The sequence below is a fragment of the Ammospiza nelsoni genome, chromosome 2 (genome assembly GCF_027579445.1).
Source record: "Ammospiza nelsoni isolate bAmmNel1 chromosome 2, bAmmNel1.pri, whole genome shotgun sequence".
NCBI classification, from domain to species: Eukaryota; Metazoa; Chordata; class Aves; order Passeriformes; family Passerellidae; genus Ammospiza; species Ammospiza nelsoni.
This window is the reverse complement of record NC_080634.1, coordinates 1,838,730-1,862,810: the sequence shown is the minus strand read 5'-3', so window position 1 is coordinate 1,862,810 and position 24,081 is coordinate 1,838,730. Positions and strand designations below refer to the sequence as shown.

General features: G+C 50.9%; 1 protein-coding gene across 2 annotated transcripts in view; it reads right to left on the bottom strand.

Annotated features, from left to right (window-relative positions):
• Positions 1 to 4,090: 4,090 nt before the first annotated feature.
• GDPD5 (glycerophosphodiester phosphodiesterase domain containing 5) overlaps positions 4,091 to 24,081 on the bottom strand; it is a 101,544-nt gene continuing 81,553 nt past the window's right edge. For both annotated transcript variants that reach the window (XM_059466756.1, XM_059466755.1), the window contains 9 exons: positions 19,684 to 19,766; positions 16,730 to 16,880; positions 16,112 to 16,330; positions 15,348 to 15,505; positions 13,503 to 13,650; positions 12,477 to 12,559; positions 11,312 to 11,326; positions 8,264 to 8,376; positions 4,091 to 6,979 (listed from right to left, as the gene is read on the bottom strand). In XM_059466756.1, the coding sequence (XP_059322739.1) occupies positions 6,873 to 6,979; positions 8,264 to 8,376; positions 11,312 to 11,326; positions 12,477 to 12,559; positions 13,503 to 13,650; positions 15,348 to 15,505; positions 16,112 to 16,330; positions 16,730 to 16,880; positions 19,684 to 19,766 (1,077 nt within the window). In that variant the 3' untranslated portion in view covers positions 4,091 to 6,872. The remainder of the gene's footprint in view (positions 6,980 to 8,263; positions 8,377 to 11,311; positions 11,327 to 12,476; positions 12,560 to 13,502; positions 13,651 to 15,347; positions 15,506 to 16,111; positions 16,331 to 16,729; positions 16,881 to 19,683; positions 19,767 to 24,081) is intronic.

The following is a 24,081-nucleotide window of genomic DNA, read 5'->3' as shown; positions in this document are numbered from 1 at the left end:
ATTATGCTCTTTTCTGACCCAGACATGGGGCAACCGAGACGCATTTTAAAATCTTTGATCCCATGTTCAGTCTCGTGTGAAGGGTGAGATAATACAGATGTTATAATTCACCCATCACAATCAGCAGCCAACTATTTCCTGATTCCAATACACTGTAAGTGTTTCTTGGCCTCTCAGCTTTTGCCACACCGTGCTGTAAATGCCTTAAAGCCAATCATCTAAATTACCCCTTGTGAATCTTATTACAATGCATCTTTCATAGTTCTATTTCTCTAAGGTATCCAGTCTTATTTACAAAGTCACCCTTTAAAACTTGTTTCCAGCTCCAGTTCTCTCTCAGCAATGTCTGTCCTATTCCGTGGCATTTCTAAGTCAGCATTTCTTATCTCAGAATTTCCATACAGATCCATATGTGAGCCTTCTGTCAAACTCTGGAAATTTCCTGCACATCCATTTCCCTCCCAGAGCTGTTCCCTGGCCAGCCCAGGGGCTGTGAGTGCTGCTGCAGGGCACAGGGGCTAGAGGAGCCCTGCAGTGTGACATTAAAGCCAAAAAAAGCAATTGCCAAGCACAAAGAGATCCATCCTCACCTGCTCTGATGGCTGAGTCCCTGGGGCTCATCCTCAGCTGTCCCTGCTCCAGGGAGGAGGGCCTGGGCTCACACGCTGCCCTGCCAGCAGGAGAGAAAGGGTTAATGGAGCTTTTGGGCACGTTCTGTCCCCAGAGGGGTTTGGCACGGGCACGGGAAGCTCTCACACACAGAGAAAGGGTTAATGGAGCTTTTGGGCACGTTCTGTCCCCAGAGGGGTTTGGCACGGGCACGGGAAGCTCTCACACACAGAGAAAGGGTTAATGGAGCTTTTGGGCACGTTCTGTCCCCAGAGGGGTTTGGCACGGGCACGGGAAGCTCTCACACACAGATTATCCCGAGCCAGAGCCCTCCGGGGCACCCTGGAGACAGAGAGCAGGAACAGACCCGGCTGCAGCACTGATCCTGCTCCTGCTTTCCCAGAGGGGCAGGGACAGCATTCCCTCCCGGCCCCGAGAGCCCCAAGGACAGTCACTCATTGGGGTGGCGCTGGAGCTGCCACTTTGCTGGCACTCCTGCCCTGCAGCCAGCAGGTTTCTGTGGGAGCAGGAGTTATTTGTGCAGGTCAGAGGCTGCACAGCCCCAGAGCATTCCCTTAGGGACACAAAGCTTCCCACGTGCATTCTGCAGTCCAATTTGTAATTGAAATGCATTTCGAGAGAGTTTCAATGGAATGAGGTGCCCTGGTGCCAGCCCAGCATCAGATATGGGGCATGAGGAGACTCACCAGACACATTCCCTGCAGGCTCTCCCCTCTCAGCGCTCCAGCTGCAGCATTCGCATTTCTCACCGAGTTCTCTTTCCAGGATTCCCAGCAGGAAACTGGTGGCCGCTTCCAGATGCAAATCCCCAAAGCAGCGCTGCTCCTCTCCCCCCCGAACCCCCCCTGCCTCCATCCTTTCCTCCTTTTATAACCACGGCTCCACCCAGGATTCCAAGGGAGGCTCCCAGGTGCTTCCCAGACCCAAATCATTCCAGGTGTTTCGGGAATTAACAGCAATAAGCTTGTCCCTTTTGGGGTAACAAATTATCTGTTGCCCCATTCCCCGTTCTGTCTCCTGTTCCATAAAGCAAAACACCCGGATCAGGTGGGGCCGGGGTAAAATGTCACGTCCAAACCCAAACCAAAGTTGTTTTTCCGTCGGTTTCCCTCAGGACTGTTCCGTTTCCCCGCTGTTCCTCGGCCACAGGAGCAGCTTCTCTCTGGGACCCGTGGGGTGGCACAGGGACCCCCGTGCCGCTGCCTCCCGAGAGCGGAGCCCATCCCATCAAACCGCAGCTGGGGCGCGGCGCGGGTTTCGCTCCATGGAACGGGATCGCAGCGAGCCGCGAGTGCCGGCACAGACCCGTCCCGCCCGGCAGCGGCTCCGGCAGCAGCGCCACAGCACACGCGGCCCTGGGGGTGCCACCCGCCCGGGTGGCCCCTGCGCGCCCCTGTCCCCTCCGGCGGCACCCGAGGGCACCGTCCCCTGCCCGAGCCAGGGGAATTGTCCCGATCCCGGCACAGGGACAGGGCGGAGAGAGCGACCCCGCGTTCCGCAGGGCGGGCACGGGGCTGGGCACGGAACCGCAGCCCGGCCGCCTTGTCCCGGGACAGCAGCTGTCCTCGGTCATTCCTGCTGCTCCCGGGGGTAAAACCCGCCTGGGGAATTGCTTCTGATCACAGCCAGCAGGTGTCTGACGGGAGTCCCTGAAATAGAGCTGAGTGTCTGTGACAAATGAGGGTGCTAAAGATGGAGTGACAGCAGAGGGAACCTTGTTCCTGCCAGTTACCCATGGGGAGAAAGCAATTCCCAGCGTTTTATGCTTGGGAAACAGGGAAAGGGAATTCTGTGTCCTCTCCTGCTCAGGATGTACATCTTCACTGTCCCATAACGGGACCATTTGAGGCTTTAGAGAGATTGCCGTGGGTCAAGGACCTGCTGCCTCGGCAGGGCAGAAGGTGGAGCTGCTGTTGGCGATTGTGACAATGACCCGAATAATCAGAGATCAGTGGGAAGTTGTTCAGTGCACCAGGAATGATAGAAAATGTGCTGGACTAGTGTCACACGTAGACCCTGAACACCCCAAAAAGGCAAAGAAACCCTGAGCCACGCTGTGATCAGACCCCACAGGGGCGATTTATTGGAAGCGCCAGTGAGGAACACCGGGAATTCCCTGGCCCTCAGCTTGGTCCCGCCTGCCCACACCACCGCCCTCGGGAAGCGCTGCTCTTCCCGGCTGCAAAGCCAACAAACATTTTTTCCTCCGTCCCTTAAAACTCTTCTCCGAAAGCCTCTGTTCTCCCGCGCTTCTCCTCCTGCAGCATCCTCCTCCTCGCGTCCCTCGCATCCCTCCCCGGGCCCGTGGCTCCGCTGCTCCCCGCGCTCCGGCAATGAATAGAATGGATGCGATTAATGTAATCGATGTGAGCCTCGCCGGGCGGCCCGGGGCGCCGGGGGCTCAGGCCAGCGCCGGCCGTGCCAGCACCATCAGGCGCTGCAGCCGCTCGTAGGACACGAACACCACCACGTTCCAGGAGCCCAGCCGCAGTAAGGACGGGACGAAGCCGTGCCGGCACAAGCGGGGCTCAGGGGACGTGCGGGGACATCCCCAGAGCGGGGATCCCCCAGATCCTGCCCGCGGGTCGGGGTGTTTGGGGCTCCGTGCCGCGGCCGGTTCGCAGGAGCTGAACTCACCCCTTGTAGAGGGCGGCGGGGCCGTCCTGCATGAGCAGGGCGAGCAGGCAGCTCAGGGCATTGCGGGACTGCCCGGGGCTGGCGTTCATGGACCGCGTCTTCACCACGTCCACCGGCGACGCCACCACCGTGGCACAGAACCCGGCGCCGAAGGCGGCCACGGGGTGGCACGGGACGTTGTGTGAGGGGGGGCAGGGCCGGGGTTTGGACGCTGCAGGGACAGGGATGGCGCCCGGCCGTGTCCCCTCCTGTGCCGTGCTCACCTGTCACCGGGATCAGAACCGGGACCGGCATCAGAACCGGGATATCGGGACCGGGATCGCGGCTGGGAACGGGAGGAGCCCCGAGATCCGCCAAGCCCCGCGGGCGCCGCCTGGCGGACACAGCGCGGCGGTGCAGAGCGGCGCCCTCCGGTGGGCGGCGGCGGGACTGCAGCGCCACTGGGGCTTCAATAGCTAAAATTATTTTTGTTTTAAAATTTATTTTATATTATTGTTTTTTATATTATTATTGCTTTTATTTTTATTTGTTTTATTCTTATTTTTGAATGTATTTTCACTCGTGTTCACGTTGAGCCTCTCGCTGAACCCAAGAGATAAGGAATTTCTTGCCAAGTTTTTGCTCCTACTGACCAACTGGACCCATCCCAAATCCTCTAAATAATTTGGAGATTTTTTTTTTTTCCCAGCCTAGGCAGGGAATTCTTTTTGAGAAAAAAAAACCCGAGTTAAAAATATGGGGTCTAGGGGGAAGAGAGGGGTCCTGGGTTAAATTAAAAAAGCACTAGGAAAAGTAAATCTCTGGAAGGTTTCATATTCTCTCCCAGCCTGGTTTTTGTGTGATTTGCTCTTGATTCCAACTGCTCCCAGGGATTTTAAACCCCTGGGGTTAAAATGAAGTGCTGAGCAATACAGAAAATAATGGAAGAACTCTCTTGGTTGGGCAGTGGGAGCCTCTGTAGTGCCATAACACAAAACAAGGACAGACTGGCAGGGGAATACTGACAGTTTATTTCACAGAGCAATGCAGACTTTATTTTGATCTAGCTCTAGTTTAATTCAAAAAGTATCTTCCTCTGCTTTTTTTCAAAAAAAAAGGTAGCAAATATTCAGGACAATAACAGTCAGTGCATTATGCATGAAATTTGGGTCTTGTTTAAAAAAAAAAAAAAGTTAATTGTGAAAACAACTCTGTGTTGGTTTGCTTTTATCATTTCCAAGCTCTGAAGCACTTAACCTTTCAATCAAGTCATCTCCAAGGATAGGAACAGAACATGCAGGTGATCACCAACAGATGCTGAGGTTGAACAACATCTCTCACTTGGCAATGACAATCTACCAGGAATGGTTCAGAACAGCACCACATCAAAGGGAGAAGCAACTTTATTCTCAAAATCCCTTCAAACCCACCAAATCTTGCAGTTCTGCAGAGCAAGACACGCTGCATTTCAGGGACTGGAGAGTACCATGGAGAAGGACAGTATTTGGGGAAGGTAAGAGGAGGAACTTATTCCACTTACACTCATAAAAACTGGGGGAGATGCAATTGATTTTGGGTGGTGCTTTTTAGAGCATCAAAATTCACATTGTCATAATCAAAGAAGGGCTTTTTCCACATAGTGAGGTTGGCCACTTTTGCCCCCAACTTTTAGACACAGCCCAAACTTCAGGGTTTCAAAATGCCACAGGACTTCAGCTTAAAAGGACAGAGCAGTTCCAAAACAAGAAGAAACTGCTCAGGGCTGTTTCTCTCGTGCTTTGGGTGTGGAATGTGATGTATATCAGCATTCCCCAGACTGCATTCTCCTACTGTTTTTCAGTTTTTAACTTTTTTTAAATTTTATTCATTTACTTTTAACCTCTGGTCTAAGAGTTTGGGTTAAAGCCTTTTGCATTGGAAATTTGCTGATGGGAGCCTCTGCCTTGAGATCCCATCAGCATCTGCTGCAAGACCATCCCTCCTTTGGAGGACACGAGTGTGCAGCTTTAAAGGTCCTGCTTTTACAGCAAGGAGCAAAGGTCTCCTTGCAGGAATAAATTATATCCCAGGGCTGCTTCGCCTTCCAGACTATTTACATCTCCTTGGGAAGCTCCCAGTGCACCAGCAGCTCCTCTCCCAGAAGGGAAGCAAGGAGTGACTGCAAATGCCACTTGGAGTGGCAGGCACTTCAGCCAGATCCCAGCCCTGCTGGTGCCCATGGCATTGCCTGTCACAAGCCATGGGGGCTCCCAGCAGAGCCCAGCCTGGGGAGAAGAGAGGAAAAAAAGGGGAAAAAATAGAAATCCAGAACTGCTGCCAGCAGAGACCAATCTGCAGCCAGTGCTCAGGATTTGCCTTCAAAACTCTGGCAGGACATTCCAAGAAGTCCCTTCCCCATGGAGCAGCCAGGCTTTGGGGAAGGAGGGTGGGACAAGGAGCAGGTGCCCAAGTGACAGAGCCAGTGCAAGCCCTTCCCTGGCTCTGAACCTCAGCAGGGAAGAGCAGCAAGAATTCCTCTCCCAGGCAAACTTCTCTTCTCCCAACAGCCTCCTGCTGCGTCAGAGCTACAATTTCATTGCCCATGAAAAGGGGAACGGGGAAAAACAAAACAAAAGAAACCATAACAAAATCAACACTTCACAAGAACACCACAACATTCAGCTACACAGTCGCTGCACCGGGGGAAGAACTGGATTAGGGAAAGGGGGAGAAATGGGACAATGGGACACAGGTCCAATGTGTTGTTCCCAAAACCCCCCAAGGGGACTCAGGCTCTCACATCAAGATCCAAGAACTTCAGCCATAAGGTTGAGGATTTAATGAACACAGTATTTCCACTCATGCCCTGGAAAAATTACACTCAAAAAAAAAAAAAAAGACAAAAAAAATTTCAGATTTTCTACATATTTACAAAAACAAGCCCCCCAGCCTCACAACCAGGGAGGTGGAGCAGCCAGTGGTGGGGAGTGGGAGCGGGTTTCTGCCCGAGCAGCAGTTCCTCAGAGCTTCCCATCCCAGGGAGGGAGGCAGGAGAGCACGGCTCTCGCTGCGGGAGCGTGGCAGAGCCTCAGGGATGGCAGAGCCTCAGTGATGGCAGAGCCTCAGGGATGGCAGAGCCCTCAGGGATGGCAGAGCCTCAGGTGATGGCAGAGCCTCAGTGATGGCAGAGCCCTCAGGTGATGGCAGAGCCTCAGTGATGCCAGCGCTCTCGGTGGCAGAGCCTCAGTGATGGCAGAGCCTCAGGTGATGGCAGAGCCTCAGGGATGGCAGAGCCCTTGGTGGCAGAGCCTCAGGTGATGGCAGAGCCCTCAGGGATGGCAGAGCCTCAGGTGATGGCAGAGCCCTCAGTGATGGCAGAGCCTCAGGTGATGGCAGAGCCTCAGGGATGGCAGAGCCCTCAGGGATGGCAGAGCCTCAGGTGATGGCAGAGCCTCAGGTGATGGTAGAGCCTCAGGGATGGCAGAGCCTCAGGTGATGGCAGAGCCCTCAGTGATGGCAGAGCCTCAGGTGATGGCAGAGCCTCAGGGATGGCAGAGCCTCAGGGATGGCAGAGCCTCAGGTGATGGCAGAGCCTCAGGGATGGCAGAGCCCTCAGGTGATGGCAGAGCCTCAGGGATGGCAGAGCCTCAGTTGATGCGCAGCTTGGTGTCCGTGGGTGTCACCAGCTCGTTGGCAAAGCCGTTCTCGGAGCAGAAGGACAGCTCATCCGTGCTCTCCACGCCGTTGTTGATCTCTGGGAAGGGCACAGAAAGCAGGGAGGTCATCCCAGGAGCCTCCCCCTGGATGGGGAACTGAGGTGCTGAGCAATGCCAGCATGTGGCATCCCTGTAATCCTACAGGGAATTAGGAACCTGCTGTCATTTACAGCCAGTTCTGAACATACTGCCTCCAGTTTGGAGCTCAGCTCTACATTTCAGCCTTTCAAAATCCAGCCACCACCAAAACAGAGCTGGATGTCCCCTGCCATCCCCTCTCCATCCCCTACACCTGATGTCATTGTCACAGGCTGGGCAAGTCACCAGTGGGAGAGTGGTACAAAGTACCTGAACCTAATCCCTGCCCACCCTGGAAGAGGTCTGGCTCCTCCAGTCACTGGTTTCACAGGGAAAAACCTGCACCCACCAATGTTTTAATGGTTCTAATGTTTCACATCCACCCTAAGCAAGCAGGAATAGAATTGTTTCAGAGGCACAAAACTTCATTCTGCACCCCCCACCTCTAAGGGATTTATGTCCAGGACATGTTAGGGAAGCTTAATTGTGCTGTGCCAAGCTGCTTTCCCTGTCTGGGTTCCCTGGATTTATACCTGATTTTCAGCCCCTCTGGCTGCCATTTCACACAGCAAGCAATGTTGCCTTTTTGCTCTGTCTGTGCCCAGAGCACTAAACCCTGATCCCTGCTGGGCACCTCCAGACCCTAAATACAACAAAAGAAAACCCATAACAAAGCTCAGGGGGTGGGGGGATTATATTCACATTCCCTCAAAGGTGAGCTTTCCAGCTTCATGCACCACATTTAACCTTTTAAAGCTAAACATTTCCATCTTTGCCCACAGTTTTGCTATCTTTCTTAGAGGCGGAGTGTGATGGACACATTGCCAAGGTGTTCCAACAGAAATAAACTCTGGGAGGAGCATGAGGATATCAGGAATGCCCCTGAATTGCAGGTCTACCCCAATCTCATCACCATGTTTGTGGTCACATGTGCCATTATCAGTGGATTTTTTGGCCTCTGACAATGGTGAGTGGAGAAGATGTGGGACAGTGTGAGATGGGATAAACAGGGAAGCTAAATGCAGGATTTCTGAGCTTATCACTGCTGGGATGGGCCTCAGAATCACAGAACAGTTTGGGCTGCAAAGCACCTTAGGGATCATCCCATTCCACCCCCCATGAGCCATGCCCATATCCCAAGGTCAGCCCGGTCCCCTGACCCACAGCAGGAAAACCCCTGAATCAGAGCAGCTCCTCCCTCGGTGGGCTGAGAGCTGGGGAGGCACCAGCAGCCCCATCCCTACCTGAGAAGATCAGCTTCTCCTTCATGATCTTGACGTCCTGGCTGGAGCGGCGCACGGCAGCGCTGAGCATGATCTGCTCGGGGTTGTAGGTCCTGATGCTGCCCAGGCGCCACCTGCAAGGCAGGAGCAGCATCTCAGGGACTGCCTCTGCACAACAGGAGCACCCCCAGTGCCAGAGACCCTCTGCTCCCTTGCACAACCCCACGTGGAGGAGCATGTTCAGAGATGAGTGACCTCAGGCATCTTTAAGCACCCTACTTCCACCTGGGAATTAGACCCATGGATTCACAAATCCACGAACTAGTTCCACAAATAGCTGTCTCACAGCTCTCTCCAGCTGTGCAAAGGAGCAGAGGTGTTTAAACTTTTAGAGGGAACAGAACAAGAGAACCAGCCAAGCAAAGAAGCAACAAATTTTTCCTCACTGTGGTCAGGCTTGTGGGAGAAGAGAGCTCAGAGACAATTTAAAAGTTTCAAACCTGAGACACAGCAAGGAAATGGCCTCAGATTGTGACAGGGGAGGTTTAGATTTGGTACAGGAAATATTCCTGCCCCAAAAGATATTCCTGCCCAGGGCAGTGGTGGAGTGCCCACTTTGGAGGGATTTAACAGCCACGTGGATGTGGCACTTGGGGACACTGAGAGCAGCCCTGTGGCAGACCCCCACGAGGAGGGGAAGGTGGAACAGGGGGAACACAGCCTGGTGGGCTCAGCCAAGGCAGCTGCTCCCAAGATCCCACCACAAGGGGATGGTGTTTAGGCCAGGCTTTCACAGCCCACACCCCACCGAGCCATCAGCAAACCCCGCTCTCCCTGCCAGAGCCAGGGACGCCCTGGAACTTTTATAAGGACACAGCAGGGATTTAGGGTGGCTTATGAGGTTTCTGATCTGCTGGCACCATCTAGTGGCTCACCCACACAAGAGAAGGTGACAAAACAATCACCTTTTCTATTTCTAACCCTCTAGCCAGCCCCAGGAGCAGAAGATTTGAGGAGCCCACAAATCTCCAGCCTGGATCTACGGCATCAGCCTGACAAATCAACACCAACAAAGGAGGTTCTGCAGTTTTTTCCCACGTAAATGCAGCTGGTGTCAGTTTTGTAGGGTTTCCACCCCTTCCCAAGTCCCAGTGCCTGACACTGGGTGACCTGAATCAGGCTTTGAGCAGGGTACAGATGGCGGCCACACAGAAAAGAAGGGGTGGGATGGCAACACGACACAACTCACAGACCCATGGACAGAAGCAATGCAGAGGAAGCACAAGGAGGCAAAACCACTGAAGTATAAAACAAATATTTTTTTTTCTTCTACCGTCATCATCTAAACTGAGCCACTCTGACCTGGAAGAACATATTTTTTGCCTTAGCATCCCCTGCATTTTTTGCCTTAGATCCCACTAATGTGATTGCAAGATGTCACAGTACAAGATCCTCCTCAAACTCTAAATCAGGACCAAAACACATTGGTGCAAGTATTCTCTTTGCCCACCACACCAGGATTTTCAGCATCAAGTCACTCTGTGGCCAAAAGTGACCCCTTGCTCACAGACCCCAGCTATCCCAGGGAGGAGAGGGGTCCCTCTGAGGCACAGAGAGCCCAGTCCCAAACACGTGCAGAGACCATGTAAAACTCTGTGCTGTGCTCAGAAGCCTTGGGGTCTCCAAAAAGCCGGTCGAATAGAAAAGAGCACCTCTCCTACCCCCTTGGACTCTGTTGTGGTGGCCCAGGTTTGGGACAGCAGCGTGCAAAAAGGCCAGAGACAGCAGGAAGGTCCTGTTCTGGGAGGCTGGCGTCAGGGCAGACCAGACGGACACGGGGTGGGAACAGACTAAAAAATACTGGGACAACAACACAGAGACAGCATACACTGGGTTAGGGCCACGGCCAGACCCCGAGGGCTGCGGAGGGGGGATGCTCAATGCCATGGAAGGGGGTGGGAGAGGAAAAATGGGGTTGTTTGGCACTGAGGTGGTAAGATGGAGCAAGCACAGAGCCAAGCCAGCTGCAGAGTCCCCCTGGTGTGCCTGCTCCTGCCTAAAGCCTGCCTCTCCTCATCCATGGGCAAGGGGAGAGAGAAGGGGAGAGCACCCGACCTCCATGCACCCACAGGAGGGCTCAGCCCAGCCCTGGTTTGGGAGATGCCACGGGACCAGAACACCAAAGCACCTCATGGACACCTCAGGGACCAACCCTGACCCCAAGGCAGAGAATGGGGGCAACCAAATGCTCAGGGGTGCAAGGCCATGGCCCAGAGCAGGAGAAGTGGAGAAGGGAACACGTGAAGAGCTCAGTCTGGGTGGGGAGGCAGTGAAGGCTTTAGTGCAGACAAGAGCCAGCACTTCCCTCCAAAGGCTGGGAATGACTGCTGAGGGAAGGGCCAAAATGAGGAGCAATCTGGGGTTCTGACTGATGGCACCTCAAATCCAGCACCCCAGGCTCAGTTCCCTCCCCTGCTGCAGAGCTCTTTGTTTCCACACGGTATTTCCAGCTTCACAGTGGTGCAACTCAGCAAGATCCCAACTGATGAGCCAAACCTTTCCAGCTATCTGCCCCCTTCATCCAGACAAGTGCTACTTGGTATAATTGAATAGATTCCATGATTTTCTTTGGGATAGAGGCTGGTCTCAAACATCTCTGGTAAATACAGAAAGGAAGGGGTATTTTACATGGGATTATTTCCACAGAGAAAGCATTACATCCTCTGGGAATCTCCCAATCATTACATCCTCTGGGAATCTCCCAGTTACAGTGTGGCCTCAGAAGTGGGCTGTTTTAAAAGGCACCGACTTAGATCATTGTCACAGAAGGTCAGATTGCCTCCAAAACATCTACTGGCTTCAGCATCAGGCTTCCCTGGTGCTCATGGCTATGGCCTGTGCAATGTTCACACCCTCACAGTCCGCTGCTGAAGCCAGATGTTGGAAAGCATCAGAAAAGCTGCATCCTTCCCTGACCATCTGCAGTGAAGCCATAGCAGAGAGGGAGAAAGAAAGTGAGGAAGGAAGGCTGAATGAAAAAGAGAAAGAGGAGGAAAGCACCAGAATTACCTGATCATGTGATAGCTGTGAGATGCCAGAATGCAGCAGAGAGAGAGAGAGGAGGAACATGCACAACAGTCAGAGCAGTAAGAAAATAAACAAGGCAAAGAGGCAAAAAAAGGTTAGTTAGAAGTCATCACAGTTGGTATTCCCCCTCTGGAGAGGCTGCCAGGATCCTGTCACTGGGGCTGGAGCAGAAGAGCAGCAGCAGTCCCTACCATGGCTGAGAGAGAGAAGCCATGCAGAGGACAGAGCACGAGCACATTGAAGCCTCTGCTCCCACCCAGCCCTCATCCTTGCATGAAGGAAGCAGCTCTGGTGTGCCCCAAAAAGAACTTGGGGGAAAAAAACCAAACCAACCAACCATCAACAACACAGAAAAAAAAAAATCAACCAAGACACTGAGGGCCAAATGCCAAGCCCCATTCCCCAGAGCTGAATCACATCAGCAGGTGGCAATTGGGCAATTCTGCTCTGATTTGGTTTTGAGACATCCTCAACCCTGCTAGCAACTCTTTCATGTGGTAGAGAAACTGCAACATCAGGGAAAGGGCTCTGTCCTGCACAGGGCTCTTGGGAGAGCAAGCCCTCTGCTGCAGAAAAGTCCAGCTACTGGAGCAGAGCTTCTCCTTCTTCTTTCTAACTAAGCACCAGATTTGATTTGCAGAATCACATTTCCCATAGCAACTCCCTCCTGTGGCAGGGGTGTTGGAACTAAATGATCTTTAAGGTCCCTTCCAACCCAAAGCATTGCATGATTCCATAATATTTCTACATCCAAACAGGAACAAACTGATTTAAGACAACTTTTTGAACACTGTAGTGGTGGAATCTCAAAATCCCTCCCCTCTTCTTCCTTTAAAACACTGTCATGTCTTTGTCAACATACTTTTCCCTAAAGCATTTACAGTTTCTCTTCCACATATTTTAGGAGTCAAGGAAGGCATCTGACACTACTAAGTTGTGATCTCTCATTCTTAAAAGGTGCATCCAATTCTCCATCCCACCTTGGGAGTGGAATTATTGTTTGCAATGATTTTTTTAATGAATATTTCCCCTGCTATTGCAATCCAAGAACTGAGGCTCGGGGTACTCCTCTCTCCCACCTCCACCCGACAATCTGGACAAAACCACAGGTCACAGACACACAGGAGCAGAGCTGTAACAAACTTACTTCTGGAATATAAAAACTCCTACAATTACAAGAAATGAAATGAGATCAGACGTGATCCAGATTAGGTGGTACTCGTCTGGAGGCTGCAAGAAAACAGAAAACAAGAGCAGACCTTAAACATTTGGGTTTGTGCAACCACAGGGAGACCACACATGGCTGGAGTTACCACTGAGGAGCAAGAAAAGCACAGAGCTGCAGGGGTTAGGTATAAATCACAATATTTATGACCTTCCTAATGCCAGGCTGTCATCCAAAACTATCAGGGGAAACTGCAAACAGGAACAATTTGAAACTCTCCCTCCTTTTTGTGTGCTGACATTTTCTCAGAGCTCCCTGGGCTGAAAGTTTCCTATCTCAGCTGAACCTCAGGGTGAGGGCAAGATGCAGTTTGGGAATCCAAGTCTAGGGGAAAACAGGGAAATATATCCATGTAGGGTCCATTTTAAGCGCAGATGAGACCTTTTAGGCATGGGACCTTTAGCCCCATGCTGTAAATGTGATTTCTGTCCTTTCAGGCACTGGTAGGTCTGGTTCCAGTCGCCACTCTAAGTGGTCAGCACACCAGCTGAGCCATCATCACTGGGTCTCTGCTTATTGTCCAGCAATGGGGTAACCAGAGGTAAATCCTCAATCTGGGATTCGGAACAAGGAAAAAACTCATTTTGGCAAAATGATACACTCAGAACATGCAAAAAACAATATGGCCAAGACACAGAGGCCTGGTTTTCTGGTTCATCTGTGCTCCTGCTTCTCCTGCAACTCTTAACAGCTGCTCAGCAGGTCTGCAAAGGTGCTCTTCCCTCAGAGGAGAACCGGAAAAATCATGTGGGTTGAATAGGGAGTGCAAAAGGATCCCACCCAAACTGATGGGATTGTGCAAGAGCAGCACCAATTCATCACCATCTCAGGGCTCAGCTGGACAGAGAGGGAAAACCCTCAAGCCCAGCCAAACCTGCCTGGAAAACCTCCCACCCCCACACCCCCCAGTGCATTTCCTGGTGCCAGAGGCTGCCAGGGTGTGCTTACCATGAGCCAGATGGGGAAAGGCACCTTGCGGAGGAGGTGGGAGCTGTCGGAGGTGACCGAGGGGACGCCGGCGCACCAGAGGATGGAGAACAGCCAGGGCTCGTTCACCGTGTACAGGTTCACACTCAGGTTGGCCATGCTGTAGTCCCTGCCAGGGCACACACAGGGTGACATGCAGGACCCCACCAAACCCCAACTCTTGCCATCAGCCCCAGCTGGGTTTGTGTGGTTTGAGTTGTGGGAAGTTTTTAACAGGGTGTGGGTGCCTCGTGAGCACTGCAGGGCAATGTTTGATCCTGACAGCTTCCCTCACCTTTTGGCTGCTGTCTGGCACAGGCCACAGACCATCTCAGATGCTTCCCCAGGAATGATGGACATGGTGTGTTCCTGGAACAACCATCTCATCGTGCTGATGCGAAATTAGCATCTGCCTGAGACGCCTGGAACATTTTGGGGGCAATCTGCTAATTAAACACTGGCAGACCTGTCTCCAACATCACCTCCTACAACTTCCATGCCCTTGCTTTGGGAACAATTACAGACTTACAGCTTTCAGTCTCCTGAGGTCATTTTCCAAGCAGCTAAAACTGCCAGCAGCAAACCAAGCACTGGCAATTACCTGGTACCCAGATAATTGACATAAATTGCTGTTTCCTCATCTCTGAAGCAGAAGCATCAACAATCCCCATCACACGGGCAGCACAGATTAATCCCTGCAATTTAGCACCGGCAGAACACTTTGAGGTGGAAGGGCACACAGTGCAAGACATGGACATCTCCCAGCTCTCAGCAGGAACAAGGTGCTCCAAAGGGGTGCTCAAGGGCAGGGGTGCTTGCAGCAATGCTGCATCCAGGTGCTGGATTTGGGGAGAATTGAGAGAACTGTGTTAAACCAGGGCTGCAGCAACATTTGGCTGGGCACCACTGGGCTCAAGAAACATTCAGTGACAGCTCTTATTTTGGAGACAGCTCAGGTGGGGTTGATGGGAGATTGGGGCTAAACTGGGATAGATGAGTGAGTTGGCATAGAGCCTTCTCCATGGGACAGAGCAAACAGGAGGAAAAATAAGCAGGGATTATCCTGCAGGTAAAGCACAACCTTGGTTTTAAGGGTGAGCAGCTGGACTGGCTGCTGGCAGACAGATACAGCTGGATCTCCCCAAACAGGGCCACGCTCCCAAACAGCTGCAGGCTCAGCTCTTCCCTACTTCAGCTCTGACATGCAGCCAGACAGCTCCTCTGGAGATATTTCTCTGCTGCAAACCTCTTTAATTTGAATTTCAAAAAAGAGAAAAGCCCTACTAGAAACAATCTGCCCTCCCTGGGGAAGGGGGCAAAGCTGGGAGCTGAAACACCACAGAGTTCACACACAGGAATACCTTGCTGTGCCAGGGCCATTACAGAGAAGAGCTAAATAGGTGATACAGAACAGGAGTTTCTCTTTCTGCAAAGAGAAATTTCTGAAAGCATATCCAGACTTTGGGCTAATCAAAATTCCATGCTAGCAGCTCTGGAGCAGACAAAGGGCAGCTGTAAATGAGGATGAAGCAGCACTCTGAGGGAACTCAGTGTGAAAGGCCTTCACTTTTTCCCAGAACTGTGAGTGCAATAAGAATCAGCCAATTCATACATTTGTATTTCAAAGAGGCCCATCATATCCTGAGGCAGCATGTAGAGATGTCAGAGGCAGCTGTGCCTTCCCAGAAACAGCCTGGATTCTGGATGATGGGCAGGGAAAAGCTTGCCCCGCTCAAGCTTTCAGGAGCAAATCCATCTGGAAAGATCCCTGTGTGCTGCAGACAGGCTGGGATGCTCAGGGAGGGATGCTGAGGGCTCTGGCAGTACCTGACCTCCTCGTTGGTGACCTTGGTGTAGCGCAGGTTGAGCTTCACGATGCCCTTCTCCCGCAGGCGCTCTGCGTCCAGCTTCAGGCCAGAGGTCTGCTGGAAACCAGGGGCAACCTGCCTGACCAGCTGCCTCTCCGTGTCTGGCAGCCACATCACCTGTGGGGCAGCAAGAAGGGGCACAGGGTATGGCAAATGTGGCTCCCAAATCCAGCCCACGGCATGGAATTCCCCGAGCTCACACCGTGATTCCGAAGCGCGTCACATCAACAGCTCACGTTCGGCTGCAAGGGGTAAAGTGGGTCATGGAATCACAGGGTGGTTTGGGTAGAAGTGGACCTTTAAAGTCATCTCATTCCAGCCCCTTGCCATTCCAACACCTTTCTCTAGCCCCAAGCAGCCTAGTCTTAATAACTCAGTGACACTCATCTACCAAAGCATCAGAGCAGCACAGAAGCAGCCATGTGCATTTTCAACAGGGAACCAAAAACCTGAGGGAGAAATCCCACTTCACATCCCCACATCTACATTTCAATGATCCTTCTCTTGCTCTTCATCTCCATCTCTGTTGTAGCCTTTTGGAGACTTAAAAAAAGAGGGAGAACCAGTTTCCTTATACCCAGAGAGAAAGAACCTGTCCTGAGCTGTAGCAGGTGCTCCATTCCAACCTCTGTGCCCAGCACAACTTCCAGTGATGCCCCACTAGAGACACATTCATGGAAACCATAGGGATTTTGGAAATTTCCCCAAGCCCACAGAACTCACAGCCTGCTGCCGAATCCCTGATGCCAGGATGGTTTCCAGGGTGATGTTGATGTAAGTGCTGTAGTAGGGATGAGCTGCTGGCAGGTCCTGGAAGTTCAGGATCAGGGATGTGTTGTCCTTGATCACCTCCAGCATATCTTCCAGCTTGCAGACTGACTGGTTGGCAGCCTCCAAGTAGTCAGCCCTTGAGAGAGACCCAGCTGTCCAGAAAGGGTCATTCTGGAAGCAAAGCAATCCCAGGATTACTGCCACAAAGCCCAAAGTGCAAAGACTTCCTTACTTTCTCTTTGTGGAGATGATGGTCCCAAAATTGAATTAAAACAAAGGGGAACAGTGTATAACATGCTGGTTTTCCTGTCATTTTTATAATCACATTAAAAAATTATTATAACTGGAGATCTTGAAGTTCTTTGTGGTGTCAGCCAGGCTTGAGGCCCCTTTTTCCAGAAGAGGCACAGAAAGACAAAATGGTTTAGACTAAGCCTAAGTTTAGGAGAGACAGAACTAAACATGGTCCAGCTGCACCACACCACCAAGGAGATGGACCTACACCATTCCCCCAGATGGGACCTGGCAGGAGCTGTGATCCCATGGGTCCCATGGCTCCATGGCACCCACCTGCAGGAACCACTCGCCAGCGTTGAGCTTCTCCAGGTCAGTCCAGTTGAACATGGAGCAGTGCTCGTAGGCGCGCTCTGGGAACACCTCCTCCACGTTGGTTGTTCTCCTGAGAGTCTTGTCGTGCATCAGGAAGGGCACCCCATCATAGCTGCAAACACAGAACCCCTTACAGGTGTGGAGGAGAGAAATTCCCCTTCCCACCCCAGTCTCTCTCACATCAAAATCCTTGGGAAGGTCTCACGCAGCCTAAAACCACCCCAGCATCCTCAAAAGCTCTCTTAGATACCTGCTGGGTGTTGGCAGTCACTGACACAACACTGCCCATGCCTCCCCACTGTCCACTTCTCCCCATTATCCCCTAAAATATGTAAAACTCAGGTGGGTTTGACAAGAACACCCACCCTGAATGCTCATCAAAGCTTCTGCAGCACCCAAAACCATCAGAGGTTTCCCTGGATGCACGGACACACACAAACACACAGCAGGCAGGAAAAGGAATTTTCAAAGCCTCTCACATCAGGCTTCCAGCAAGATGCAAGGCTCCCAAACTACCAAAAATGCTCTGAAATTGCCTTCTCCAATTGCAAACTGGTTTTGTGCCCACATGACTTAAGTTCATGCTTAAAAAAAGAAAAAAACCTGACACCTCTCAGATGAAACTAAGCAGACAAATGCATGCCCTGGGGTTTTTAAGTCATCTGGATATTACAGAATAATGGTCTGGAAAGCATAAAAAAGCTCTTTAAACTTTCTTCCACTCCATTTTCTGTGACCAGATCAGTGGTGAACCACACAGGGTAGTGACAGTTTTTATCAAAGGCAGGGGTGCAGCTGTCTGCACCCAGGAATCAGGACAAACCCAGCCTGGTGGCAATGACATTTTCCAAAGCCCATGTTCCTAACAGGAGACTCCGAAAAAGCCTGAAAAATGATGGGGTGAAATAACAAATCCCATTTGAATTAGGAGACAACCCAGAGCTGTTTCCCAGAGGGAAAATTAAACCCAGTTTTAGAGGATGGAGCAAATGTCATCTCAGCTTTACCACTGCGGCAACATTTGCTCCATCCTCTAAAATTGTAAGAAGTCCCTTCTGACAAAGGTCACTGGCACCTTTATTTGCTATTTCTGGCCTGTGCTGTGGCACCTCCTTCCCCCAGCCCAAAGCAACCCGCTGACACGGCAATCCCACGCTGCTGCAGTCAAAGGCTTTAATAAATACAGTTAAAAATAAAATTAAAAAAATAAAAAAGCTCAGCAACTGCAGAATGAAGAGTGTGGAGTGCTAAAAAGTGCCAGGAGCTCGAGTTTAACATCTCACAGAAGAGCAGAGCACTGCTAAGCCTTAACCACAGTGCAGAAATCCTCTGGGGCACTTGACATTTGCTCCATCCTTTCCAATCCTTCCCTCCCAGCACCACTCAGGGCCAACCACAGGGTCTTGGCAAGCCCAGGTTTGCAGCAGGAATTCAGAGACAGCAAGCTGAGCTTTAGAAAAAGAGATGTGGGAGGGGGTGGAAGAGGGAGAGGAACAGGCAGCAATTCTGGGCTCCGGCTGCTTGGAGCAAAGCTGTCTTTTCCAAGTGCTTTGGAATGTGGGGTGGGTGTGCAGCAGGATGTGATGGCTCTGAGTGCCTGTCCAAGCAGACCACCCATGCTGGTACATGTCTGGAAGAACATGGAAATGTTCCAGGAGGGATGGAGCCATCCAGCCACAGGAACAAAAGTATCTCCTGAAGGATAAGGACAGCAAGGGGTGCTGTGCTGCAAACCCTCCCCAAGGCCAACTGCACCAATCTCCCACTTCTCAGTCTGAAAATCAATGGATCCTCTTTTTCTGAAGGCACCTGGGTCTCTTGGAGAAGGCTCAGGAAGCTGGGCCATCAAGGGCATTGTTGAAGCCTGGAGTGCTGCTGAGTGGCAGTGGGGAAGGATCTTGGAGCTTTTCCAGCTCTCCTCCTCCCAAAGCCCACCTTTCTCCTTGGCCAGTGTTAATGGATGCAGCCACAAGAGCCAAGTGCTCACCTGGCAGCTGGACACTCAAGTATTGTCCCCTCACAGCAGCTGATAAACTCATTTTGGAAAATACAAAAATTGCATAACATACATCCCAATTCATACTCCACCCTTCCACAGTGACCTTCCACTCACCAGTGGGAAGAAATTCCTTGTTTTTAAATAATTTTTTCTCCAAAAAATTTATACGAAGTAAAAAGAAAGCAATTAAAAATAAAACTTCCTTCTAGCAGGCAAAAATATCTGTCCATCAACACAAACCTTCAAAGCAGTCAGGGAAAAAATGAAATATCTGCTTTGAGTCTTTCTTGTCTTTGTAAGTGGTACTGGGACAAACTGGGAGCAGGAATATTAAGGAATATTAAGGAACTATCTAACTCCTGGAACAAAGCACAGCTCTGGAAATACCCCTCTCTAAATTCTAACTGGTCTTGGCCACTCAGCTCAACATTTGCCAGCAAGGAATGAGTTTCTGACAGTCAGCACCCTCCTTCCCTAAAGAGTCATGCCAAAGGAAGGGGAGAAGGAAGAGATTCCTCCTGGTGTGTTCTTGGGATGGTTTGTCAAGGGTGGTGAAAACTTTGCTGTGCAACAAAGCCAAATTAGAATTTCTGCTCTTTCTGCACCTGGGGTATCCCAGGAGAAGTCACATTTAAGCAGCTCTGGCTGTGTTTTACTGGAATAAACCAGGCTCTAGGATGAACTACAGCCTTCTTGCAAATGAAGACAACAAAGAGATCCAGGTTCCCTCGTTTGGAGAAGCCCACCCTTTACCACCCCTCAGTGAAATGATCAGCAGCATCTGCCAGAGACAGACAGGAGTCACTGGATGAGCTCTCCAGGACAGCCCTTCCCAGAGGGAAAAGCTGCAGTGCCCAGACTCTGGAAATGCTGGACCATTCCTGCTTGGATCATCCACAGAGCAGCCCTGACCCACCTCAGTACCACATCAGCCTGCACTCCAGACACCTTCTGCTCCACTGCCTTCTGGAAGGACATCAGAGTGTTCTCTGGGGCCAGCTGTCAGGAAAACATAAAAAAAAAAATCAATGAGAGATCAGGAGCATGAGGGAAGTTTACAAAGCAGTGTCAGCAAGGATGCTGGGAGGAGGGTTTGGAGATATCAGGGATCTAAAATATTATTACTCCACATCAATCTGTGCCCAAAAATTCCTGTCTCTTCCATACCACAGAGAACCACACATTCTGTAAGATACATTTTACTCCCACTTCTACTTACTCCATAAAGTCATCTATTAGCCTAAAAATCAGAGAGTTTCTCTAATAACAAATGTCCTAGTTAGTTTTACCAACAATTTAAAAAATAGCCTTAAGCCTAGGAAATGTATCCCTGTGGCTATCAGGGAGAAGGGCTCAGATTTTATTTGAAATTCCTCCCTGTTGAATGGAGCAGATGGTAACAGAATTAGGGTTTGTTTAAAATAAAAATGCTGTGAAGACAGATACTTTGCTGTTCCACAAAAGCAGCACAGTGTAGCTGCTCCCAAAACACCCATGAAACAACAACAGGCAGACCAGAAAAAAAATATTGACAACTACAGAGAGAAAACCTGGCACTGAATAACATCAAAATAAAGTTATTTTTGGAAGATAAATTACTTTTTTCCCCTTTTTTTTCAGGTTTAGAGCACCTGTAACACCCTGTTTTTCCACCAGCAGGATAAGTTCCATCAGGACACAATGAGCATTCACATCCCATGATTTACTGCAAAGGGAAATAATTACCAGCAAAGGCCCAATTGCACCATACAATCAAGATATAATAACAAAATAATAAAAATAGGCATAAAAACTGGCTTAAGCACTTAGAGTGGCTGTAAGAGACATTTGTTCTCTGATCACTCCACAGGCTCAGGTCAGCAAAGCTTTGGGGTAAAATAAAATAATCAGAGCAAATGTCAGCGCCAACCTTCACCCAGCGCTCGTATCTCAGCGCGGGATTCCTCTGGCTCCAGCCACACACCAGCACAAGTTCATTTCTGTGTTTGCCCAACAAAGGCAGCACAGAGCCACGTTATCTCCCCAAAGCAGCTCCCAGTCAAAGCCAGACTTGTTTGGGCCAGGACAGAGGCACAGCCCCAGAGCCCAGCTGGGTCACCCAAGGCTGATTTCAGAGCCCTGCACACATTCCCAGAGCCCTGCACACATCCCCCCAGAGCCCTGCACACATTCCTGGAACTCTCCACACATTCCCAGAGCCCTGCTCACATTCCCAGAGCCCTGCACACATTCCCAGAGCCCTGCACACATCCCCAGAGCCCTGCTCACATTCCCAGAGCTCTCCACACATTCCCAGAGCCCTGCTCACATTCCCAGAGCCCTGCTCACATTCCCAGAGCCCTGCACACATTCCCAGAGCCCTGCACACATCCCCAGAGCCCTGCTCACATTCCCAGAGCTCTCCACACATTCCCAGAGCCCTGCTCACATTCCCAGAGCCCTGCTCACATTCCCAGAGCCCTGCACACATTCCCAGAGCTCTCCACACATTCCCAGAGATCTCCACACATCCCCAGAGCCCTGCTCACATCCCCAGAGCCCTGCTCACATTCCCAGAGCCCTGCACACATTCCCAGAGCTCTCACACATCCCCAGAGCCCTGCACACATCCCCAGAGCCCTGCTCACATTCCCAGAGCCCTGCTCACATCCCCAGAGCTCTCCACACATTCCCAGAGCCCTGCTCACATTCCCAGAGCCCTGCTCACATTCCCAGAGCCCTGCACACATTCCCAGAGCTCTCCACACATTCCCAGAGATCTCCACACATCCCCAGAGCCCTGCACACATCCCCAGAGCCCTGCTCACATTCCCAGAGCCCTGCACACATCCCCAGAGCCCTGCTCACATCCCCAGAGCCCTGCTCACATTCCCAGAGCTCTCCACACATTCCCAGAGCCCTGCACACATTCCCGGAGCCCTGCACACATTCCCAGAGCTCTCACACATCCCCAGAGCCCTGCACACATTCCCAGAGCCCTGCTCACATCCCCAGAGCCCTGCTCACATCCCCAGAGCTCTCCACACATTCCCAGAGCCCTGCACACATTCCTGGAACTCTCCACACATTCCCAGAGATCTCCACACATCCCCAGAGCTCTCCACAGATTCCCAGAGATCTCACACATCCCCAGAGCCCTGCTCACATTCCCAGAGCCCTGCACACATCCCCAGAGCTGTCAGCAGAGAGCAGCAGCCACAAGGAGCTGGAGAGTCCCAGCCACACTGGCTCACATCACCTTGGGCTGCTGTCACCAGCTCGGGTCTCCCTTCCCAAGGATCCAGGTTTCTGCAGGGTAACCCTGCAATGATCCCAGAAAAACCTCTCCTCCAAAGCAGGCCGGGAGAGCAGGGGTTGTGCAGCCTGGGGAAGAGAAGATTCTGGGGAAATTCAGCCTAAAGGGGCTCTGAGGAGGCCTCACTGCAGCCTTGCAGTACTTGAAGGGGGGTTGGAAAAAAGGAGAGCACATTTCACGCAGACAGGACACAGGGAATGGCTCCCACTGCCAGAGGGCAGGGATGGATGGGATTTTGGGGAGGAATTCTGCCCTGTGAGGGTGGGCAGACCCTGGCACAGAAGCTGTGGCTGCCCTGGATCCCTGGCAGTGCCCAAGGCCAGGCTGGAACAGGGCTGGGAGCAGCTGGGACAGTGGAAGGTATTCCTGCCTATTCCAGATGAGATGAGCTTTCAGATCCCTTCCATCCCAAAGCATCCTGTGAATCTGTGATCAGAACCCCTCAGGCAAAGACAGAAATAATTGCTTTTCCCAGTGAGTCCATCCCAACCTTCCTCTGCAGCTGCTGAGCCTCTGCACGAGGCACTGACACCACGACATAACTCAGCAAACATCAACCAGAACACCAGGAAAGCAAATTTAACCTTTGCCACCAAGGTCAGAGGCTGCCTGTCCCCAGAGATGGCACCACTCTGGAGGCAGGGTTGCTCTGTACCAGGGGTTTATAAACCCTGAGATGTGAGGGATTTTGTGAGAAAGGAAAATCTGAGATACACGAATTCCCATCCTTCCAGTCTGCCTATTCCTCCAAGAAGGAGGGAGCTGAAGCCCCAGATTAAGCATGTTTAAGGCAAAGATGCATCCTGTTACAGGAATTAATTGCTGAGATTTAATTGTATTTTCTTAAAAAGGCTTTACAGCTAAACTCCCATAAGCAAAAAAAAAAAAAAAAAAAGTACAGCTTTTCTGCTTGTATTTCTCTCTGTATCTCTCCAGCTTTTTTAAAGGCATACCTGCTTGGTACAATATATTCAGCTATGCTATGTCTAAAACCTAAATCCAGGTTTATAACAAAGGATACAACCAGTTCCTTAAGGGAAAGAAACCCTGGGGCACAAAGCAATGATTTCCAAACCTCCTCTCTTTGATAAACCATGCCCAGGTACTGAGAGCCAGGCAGACCCAGCTCAGGATTTCCAGCAGCTCTTCCTCCTCTCTGTGCTTGGTTTGAGAGACTCAGCCCCTGCAAAAATCAGGCTACTATTCATTTCTTCCTGCTGCAGAGACACAGCAAGTGATTTCTAGAAAATTACAGCAAATGAACTCATTTTGGTTATTTTTGTGCTTAGAAATCCATTGCAAATGCATTCAGACAGAGACAGGAGCTTTGGGGACCGTCCTTAAAGAAGATTATCAAACTGTGTTAGAGCAGCACAGCCTGGCTGCAGCTGGACATCACCACATTTCTGTTTTTCCCTTAATTAAAAGGGCTTAAAAAAGAAACTCATGGCATCATTTGGTGGGGAGGTTAATGAAGAAGCTTGGACAGAAGAACCAAATTTTATTCCAAACTAATTGCAGCCACTGCAAACCTCTGGCTGGTCTAGGGGAAAATGTCCCTGCCCATGGCAAGGGGTTGGAACAAGGTGGTTTTGAAGGTCCCTTTCAGCCCAAACCATCCTGGGATGCTGTGATTCTGCACTAAAGGATCTGATATTTTGTTTCATCAACAAGTTTTAAAGGTGTTTTCTTGTGCTTTTGGAAATATGGCCATCATTTCAATTTATTTTTTATTATTTTTTTTCTCTTTATCTCTCCTTTCCAGTATTAATCTCCTTGTGAGCCATGAACTGGACCAAAAAACCCCACAAGGATTAAAGTGATATCTAAGAAATGAAATCTTAGAAATGAAATCTTATCTAAGCATTTTCTTTTGTGTACAACACTGCCCTTTGGAGGTTCCCTGTGTGGGGCTCAGTGTGGGATCTGCCAGGCCATTGGATTTCAGCATTAGTGTCCCATCATGCCAGGATAGGACAATAAGATTTCTGTTTAAAACAGCAAATAAAACATGTCTTT